Genomic DNA, 8,561 nt, shown 5'->3' with positions numbered 1-8,561 from the left:
GAATAGAAAGGAGATAAAAAAGGCATAAAATACGTGTCTAGAAGGTTGGGGCAGTGCGTCCCATTTCGGCGTGTCACTTCGTTATGGGCCTCTTTGGGTGACATGGCCGCAAGCAAGAGCAGCATTTAGGAAACTTGTGCCAGTCCAATTAATGCCGATAACATCCTATTCATTTTTAGTTTCTTTTTGTAAAGACAGATGGCTATATTTATCCTTTTTTATATACTTATCCTTACCTACATAAGGAAGTACCACTGAAAATCTGGCAGTTCAGTTGTCAGCCATTAAAACCATTATGTCTCAGCACAACTTGGTTGAAGTCGAGCAAAATTGGGAGCATATACTCAAAAAAAAAAAAAATTGAGAAATCTGTATTGAGGTATACCAGCAAAGCTCCATGCTCTTTACTCTGCATTGCTGCTAAATAAGCTTACRTTTTCAAATAACTAGAATTTGAGCATCTAATTATTATTGCTGAGTTACTCTAGGGAGCTAGAGTTTTCAGCAGAGGAGCCCAAAGTTRCACAGGATACCAAGTCTGCAATGCCTGTAGCTCAAGGCATAAACAATCATTTCAGCATCTTGCAAGAAAGAACAGCTCATTTRCTCTTAAATAATTTTTGTGTGCTCTGGAAACTCCAGAAACGCATCAGGCTGTCAAAAACACAAGAAAACCGAACCGTTTTTTCCCCACCGTAGAATTTCCCCGCTGTGAAAATTGTGGAATAATTACATTYGGGTTTGGGTGAAAGACTCAAAACACCAAGTGGTTTGACTAGTTTCTTTGGTTTGCGTAAAATATAGGAATGCGTAAAATATAGGAATTCTGCCCGAGGGCCTAAAACTATGGGTAGGTGGCAGTGCTTTCTAGAGCCACACCATGCATCGTCTCCACCAGGGACGACAGAGRGTCATTAGACCTTGCTGCTGACTTACCAAGTCTTGCACAACGGTTATCAGCCGTATATGTTTGTATGGGTGCCTTTGCTGCCGGGCTCTCGCGCCGCCGACTCCGCAACTCATATTTTGAGGTGGATTAAGTCCCTCACGCAGACGCTTGCGTTGGTTCTCTTCCAAGAGTATCTGAGGAYGAAAAGAAATCGTCTCTGGGCTGCCAGGGCATTTTTAAGGCCACGTTCTGCCCTCAGCAATGATGAAAATGCTCTTATCCTCTGTTTCAGTTGGTATTACTGCTTGGGATTTGGAAAGTAGTAGTGATGAAGATACCCCCCAGGAGGAACTTGTGTTGGTTATGTGGCATCTGCAGAGCTAAAAGAGGGTTAGAGCAGCAGGTACATCTCGTTACCCAATAAATGGCCAGGTCCACCTCCTGTTACACTGGTGYTGGGAATGTGCTAATTGCACTGATTGCATTAACAAGGGACAGGTGAATTTTAAGCTAACTTCTGCTGATAAGTATGTCAGGACTGCCTGCAGAGTTGTTACTCACAGTGTTTTAAAACTTGGTTCTTGTGACTAGCACGTTCAATTGAGTAGCTTTTAAAATAACTCTGTGGGGAACTGCTCCGTTATTAAGTGAATTCTTTAACTGCTACTTTTCAGTCTTCAGGGCAATTTTTTAAATATTATATATATGTATTTCATTTCCCACRTGCTATATATTACTTCAGTCTAGACATACAATCTGTATAGGTCAGATGAAACGCTGTGGTCGTTCAACCCTACTTTGTTGCATGTGTTGCAATGCCAAAGGCAATGGCTTGCAGGGTCACAACTTCTTGTGGTCGGAAGCCAGTCTGTTATTTATTCTTCCGTCTTAATGATGTTTTAGACAGAGATATGGTCAACAGCAGTGGCTTCCAGCAGAAGTCATGCCCTGAATTTTGGAGAAAAGAGCCTGTTGTTACCAAGTTCTGTGACGTTTTAATCTTCCAGCCTTGCAGGATTTGGAAAAATAACAAAACTCCCAACCAAACCCAACATCGCTAATCACCAGGGAGTGGAAAGGTTAAAAAAAAGAGCTTGTCATGACCAGAAAAATAACTGCAGTGCTCTTGATGTTTTGGATTTTTTTTTTTATAGTAGTCAGCATATCTTGGAGTTGCTCTATCAGACACTGCTTGGCAGATTTATTGCTCTTCAGATATCGGTGGCAAGGTAGCATCCACCYGCTGAATATGTGTGCATCTGAGGCAGAGATGAGCAGAGTTTACCGTTTTGGCAAATAACGGGAGCGCTTGTTTAGACAAGGCCGGTGAGGTAGTGACGTATCGCCCAGGCTACTCGCTACTTTTTTTATTTTGATTACAAACAGCGCTCCGYGCTGAGCGTATCTATTTGCTGCTAGATTAGGACCTATTACTGACAGACCTGGATTTTTCAAACTCTTGGAAATGCTTCTGTTTTAAGGGCATACTAGATTTTCATGCAGAGAGAAGAGGAGCTGGGTAGATAAATGGGCATCGGTGGCCTTGAAAAATTACAAGTTGGCAATACTGCTTTGTCAGCAGTGCTTTGCTTTGGAAATCACACWTTGAGGGGAGGGGAAAGCAACAGCAAAATGTAACCTCAGCAGCTGCAAAATATTTTGTTAAAGACACCAAGTGAGTTCTTGAAGTCATCTGTGCTCCTTTTCTTTTTTAGGAGATTTTGTCTTTCTCAGCACCTCGTGCTCAAATCCTTAATACATCAGTTAGCACGTTCCCTCTCACTCTCTCCTTTTGCATCCTATGAGGTGTATTATTGCCCCTGCCCAAAAGCAGTGGTTGACGCTCTTCTGATGTCTACACATCTTTCCATTTTCCTTCTGACTCCCAACTGTTCTTACCTGCATTTGCTCCCCAACCATCTGTGCTGTCTCTCCCAGGTGCGGTCTTGATGGGAACAGCAGTTCTCCCTGTTGCATACAGGACTTCAAGTTCATAGAGTTGAGCGATAGTACTTCTAAATCTCTTTCTCCTTGGTTACACAGTGCTGCAGATGCGTAGAAGTAGTCAGGACTTACGAGTGGTTTGAGTTTGTAGCATGCTACAGAAGATCAGCAAGTTTAATGGGCACCATTACAGTAGCAAATCAGGCAGGGAAGAATAATAATACTACATTTTTTAACTCTCTTAAGTTATTGTTCTTTCTAAAGCTGCTCAACTGGCAAAGCGAGTCATGCTTATAATTCTCCATAAATCCGCTATACCTCAGCGTCAGGCCTGCTTGCAGTCTGCAGGAACTTCTCAGGTGCCCAGTGAAGACCTTCCCCCTGTTGATGTGTTGCTTAAGCAGTCGTGCTGTAGACATTTCAACCTGGCATAGGTGCAAGTATTTCGCTTCTGTGTTTGGAGGGCTGTTCTGCACATGCGCGTTCCCACTTCTCTTTGGAAAAAGAACAGACTTGTTTTGGTCTACTGTTATTACACCCTTGTTATCTCAAGCGTAGCTTCCCGTAAATTCTATTAACCTATCTTTCTTCTGCTTGTATAACTTGTGCAATTTATTATATTTTTTTTCTGGAGTAAACCTGTCGGTTCGATATTCCAACTTTCTTAGGGCTGTAAAACTTGCTCGTGCCTTTCGGAGTAGCGGGTGTTCTGGCACCTGATATGTTGAGCTTTATTAGAGGCCCAGATGAAATAGCCCGTGGAAAAGGGTTGAAGTTGTTGTTTCTGTATGTGAGAATTTATTATATGCATCCTGTGTAAAGCTGGAACTGAAGCTTTCTGAAGTCGTATAACTTATATAAGAGGGTGACAGTTTTTATTCGTAAAATATAGTTGGTATTTCCCAAGAGCCACTTAAAACTCAACTCATGTCATAAATACAAAGAGTTAGACTTAAGGACACCATTTCTGATGACCTCCTCTAACATTGCCAAGCTTTTCCCAAGAGCTGAGCGTTTAAAACATTACATTAGGCTGGAAATTTCATAAAAAGTGCTCTGAAGGTTACCTTCTAAACCTGAGTTTCTATCTAATAGCATCTAGTTCAGACCATTGTCAGTCTCGATTAGTAGAAATAAATCACTGTAGCTCTCTAACTCTGTCTCATTTTTAGGATTTTGGAACGCTACGTCCAAGACCAGATTCCTGGTGCAACGGTAGTGGTAGAATCGATTGGCGCGCGGAGGTTCGGGGATGGCTACTCTGAGGAGGATTATACCAAGTCTGACTTGATGGTCTACGCCATTGACCCTCAAACAAACAGAGCTATAATGAGGAATGAACTTTTTAAGTAAGTATCTTATTTACCACTCTTTCTGTGCTTCTAATGAATGTTTGAAAGCTTGTTTGTTCCTGTTAGCAAGTGATTTGACACAACAGGAAAAGATAGATCTATTGATCTATCGCAGTTGGCGCGTGACCGCTAGGTCTAGTTACGTGCAGTTGCGGTCATTACTCCTTCCTAGTTTCGGTCCCATCCCTTGAACTGAATGGCCCCAGTACATTCGTGGTTCAGACCTTGTCCCCTTTTGAGAGGGTTGCAGTACATTTTTCACGTGCTGGAGATTGCTCTGAAATAATTTATTTTCGGCATGCCAAGATGGCTTTGTGATCAACTCACAGTTAGGGGAGCTGACAGCAGGCTTAGTTTCAAAACCACATTTCTGCTTCCAAGCAGAATGCTTTTGTAGACGTAACCGCGGACTGTTCGCTTTGCTTCGATTATCTTCATAACCCACTGTCCCACCTCAGTACACCATTATTAAAGTGGAAAATGTGAGGCCTTGCAGGCGAGTCTTGCAGTGCAAAGACAGACCTCTAATTCTGTGACTGTATTTAGCTGTTGGAGTGTGCTGGCCACTGGCTTTGGTGCTCCAGTCATGGACCTTCAGACTTTCTGCACTTTCTGTTTGGGGCATAAGTCTTTGTCCTTTTCTGATGAAAATCAGAGCAAAGAGGAGCTTAGCTCTTGGTCTGAAGCACAGGCATTGGGCGTGACCAGGGTGTACAACCACACGCAGAAAATTAGTCGTGCTCACAGGTCCCATAGTCTAGGCATAACCTCAGTGGGCTGAGGAGACAACTATGTGTAAGGACATCCCACCAGCTGTTAGAGATGAGGAGCAGTAGTAGGTGGACCACTTACATGCACAATATGACACTGTTTAGTCCTGTCAGTCTACTTCCAAATTAGCAATTAGTCATCACTAGTGGAGAGCAGGTTGTGAGACAAAATTAGGATTTCAACGCATTTGGCTGTTAGTGCGTCAACACGATCGTAGAATCATTTTGTCAGAAACTGTACTTTTGGCTTTTGACGTCCTGCGTGTGTATCAAAACAGGGAGAATGCTAATCAGACTCTTCTAAGGCAGTCGCTATCTGTTGGTTTTCTGCATGTATCTCACCTTCGTGGTTGCTTTTTGTCTCTATGAAAGCTAGACCAGGCTGTTCAACGACGGCAGAAAGCAGCATGTCGGTCCACAGCCTGAAAAGGAAATGGCTGTGAGCCATCGCATTGGACTGTGATTGRAAAAGGGCTTGTTCTCCAGAGCTCTTAATTCAGTACGGATGAATTATAGCAGAGTACGGCTCTGCATATATTGAGAGTTTATGGGTCGGATGAGATCGCTGTGATCAGTCTGCCCTGGCCTAATAAAGACCACAGGGATTCCCCGAATTAATTCTGCTTCGAGCATGTCTTTCAACAAAATAAGTGCTCAAGAAAATCCAACGACAGACAAACTACAATCTTTGCATAGTTATTCCGGTGGTAATTTATTATTTCTRTTGAAAATTAGCCTTACTTTCTTTCTTCAATTTGTCCAGATTCCATCACTGAGTSTTACTGTAATTTTGGGGGCAAGATTCAAGGGCACTCAATTAATGCATTGAATTTCTGATTCCCAAGAAGGCCTAAACTTGCACTTAAACCATCCTCTTAAATTTTTTCTTGAGAACTGCCCCAGGCTTTCACTCTGAGATACGTTATTTTAAGTCTCTTAATCACCTATGGTTTTCTCAGTCTGAACCGCCTCTTGATTTTTGGTAGCAATTTGTCCTATCTGYTACTTTTCCACTTCTGCAGCTTGTAAATTCATTGAAGTCTGCATTTTCTCCATTGTGCGTAGGAGCGGAGAGTACGGYCGAGGTGGGATCCCATTAGAAACACTCTGTTCAGATCTTGTTCACCACTTGCAGCTCCTAGCAGTGAGCTAGCTCTGTGGTCCAGTTAATAGATGCCGAAGTAGTCAGAGGAAAGTAGAAGGCAGTGAACAGCTTTGAAGCAGCTGGTTTACATATAGTGACTGGGTAAGACTGAAAAATTCATTTCAAAAATTATATATTGTGTGTACAAACACTGCATACTGGCAGAGGCAAACAATCTAAAAAGACAACATAGGAAGTTTTTGCATCCCTCTGTACTTCTGCAGTTGATGTAGGCCTGCTGGGGAAGCGCAGAAAGTTTGAGTTACAGCATTTCAGTTTTCTTTAGAAGAACCCCACGTCCAGTTACAGCCACAGAAATAGTCCTGCAAAATTGCCCTTCCTACACTGTCCTGTGGATCAGAGAGCACGAGGGGTTTGTACTCAGGGTAGACTGCAGCTATCGAGGAAGGGACAGCTGCACATCCTTGTTGGCTTGTGGGCATCTACGTGAGCTTTCTACCTGGAGAAAAAATACAGGTTTTGACTGCTTTGCTGTTCCAGTGGTGTTGCTGGAGGAGCAGAAATGAAAGATAAATAGTCTTTGTAAGTACAACTCTACGGTATGTGCAACACAGCTGATCTGCCCAGGAGAGAGGAGCCTCGTAGCATGAGTGCGTGGAGCGCACCGGTGGGATCTAAGGCATCCTGGATGTGCCACGCTCACTGCACGAGCAGCGTGCGGAAAATGCTTGTGTAATCTACCCGGAGAAAATGCAGGCCAAGACAGGGARGCCTTAAATATCACTGAATTATTCACCTCTGCTTTCTGTGGCTTTTTTCATCTACTRTGRTTGGTCTTGAAATTGTTAGCGCTGYCAAGATCAAAARGATGTTATCAGGCGGGGCGTCCAGCTTCAGGAAACTCAAGTGACCACGATTACAGTCGAAAAGCCCGATGCCCTTTTGCTCCTTGCTTTGGAAAGCACTTTGCAAATCTATTACCCTTAGGATATGAAAATGAGCTAGTATCTGTGCATGGGGGGCAATCAGCTCTTTTAGACCCCCAACAAGGATCTTTTTCTGATGTAAACTCTCTTTGTGGGCAGAAGATGAGGCCCTCTTCATATCACGACCCTTTGCAAATGCAAGAATGTCTTTTCAGGGGGATTTGTAAAATACACAGGAAAGAATAGAGTTGGTTAAAAAGCAGTTTGTTTTTCAAATGTGAAGGGAAGGTTATTCATTTTCCGGGTTTGAAAAAGTACAAGGTAATATTAGCATAGAAGCAACCTCATTAGGATGCTCCATGTGCCTGCATGCTCAGCTTTCCCCCCCCACACACCTTCTTCAAGAGCTTTTAAATATTTAAATCAGCAGAATCCTGGGGAATGCTCCCCTGGCTTTGGGGTAGAGGTGGGTAAGCGTCAGCTTAAAAGGGGAGAAACGCAGCCAGATTTTCGTAACTTGAAATCTGAAGTTGTCAAGTTCAAGCTCGCGAGCGGGTGAACCTCAAGAGACTCAGCTCTGCTCAGGTGCTTACCCAAATCAAAAAGAAAAAAAAAACAAGCAGAAAAAAAAACAAGCAGAAAAAAGAAAAGAAAAAGAAATTCCTCCTGCAGCCTTCTTTCCTGGAGTTTTGATCTTTAGAGGACTGGCTCAATCCTCTTGCTGCCCCGGTCACAAGAGACACCAGTAACGATTGTCCTCATACTGGAAAGAGATCTTGTTCTTTTTAAGACTGATATGCGGTCAGAGGCTCATACTTTTCTTTAGGACGTTTATGACTGTTCATGTGACATCTTTATTAAACAGGATCTATCTGATTACACAACAAATGTGTCCAAATAGTAACTGTGTTAGTTCCTCCCGCTACTCCAATCTCTAAGAAACATTTAAAAAATAAAATAAAAAATATTGAAGCTACTTAGATAATATTATAGGCGAAAAAGATCAGCCTTCCTTTTTTATCTTTTATGTGAAAGAAGGTTTGGTTTATTGGAGCATAAAAAGCAGTTGCATCCAGAAAATTTCTCTTGCAGATATTAAGTGGAAAGCTTCTTCCATTAAAAAAAAATGCGTATGCAGTCTGAGTCTTTTGCACAATGTGTCATGTTGCGTCATGGAGGAAATGTGCATGGTTGAGTTGTGAACCTGTTAAAATAGGGTTTGTCAAGAAAGTGCTAGCAGAATTTTAACTGAGAGAGTGTTAAAGTCTTGCAGAGATTTAATGCTGTCCTAGCTGAAAGCTCTAACGCCAACTCAAAGGACATCCAACATGCACCAGTGACATCTAGCGTGCAACAAAAGCAACGGAGCTTTGTTTGTACGCTACTTCTGTTCTGCAAGCCGTCATTGCAGATCTTTAAGTTGYGAAAAGAGATTTTTGCTCAATTACCCGGAAAATGTTCTGCGGAAGAAACCAAAATCTAACTTGTGAGTATTCGTAGAGCATAGTAATGCAGGAGAGAAAATACCTSGGAGGGGATCTTCTGCTATAGCAAAGAACCAGCAGGACCCTTTTG

The 8,561-nt window shown here is 42.5% G+C and overlaps 1 protein-coding gene across 3 annotated transcripts in view; it reads left to right on the top strand.

The window, feature by feature from the left end:
* The window catches only part of LOC146597464 (protocadherin-15-like), a 593,579-nt gene that overhangs the window by 564,470 nt on the left and 20,548 nt on the right, over window positions 1-8,561 (top strand). For all 3 annotated transcript variants that reach the window (XM_085302026.1, XM_085302025.1, XM_085302024.1), the window contains exon 35: window positions 4,006-4,182. In XM_085302026.1, coding sequence (XP_085158152.1) covers window positions 4,006-4,182 — 177 coding nt within the window. The remainder of the gene's footprint in view (window positions 1-4,005; window positions 4,183-8,561) is intronic.

The sequence above is a fragment of the Rhea americana genome, unplaced genomic scaffold (genome assembly GCF_003343005.1).
Source record: "Rhea americana isolate MKP2758 unplaced genomic scaffold, rheAme1 scaffold_183, whole genome shotgun sequence".
NCBI classification, from domain to species: Eukaryota; Metazoa; Chordata; class Aves; order Rheiformes; family Rheidae; genus Rhea; species Rhea americana.
This window is presented reverse-complemented; position numbering and strand designations above follow the sequence as displayed.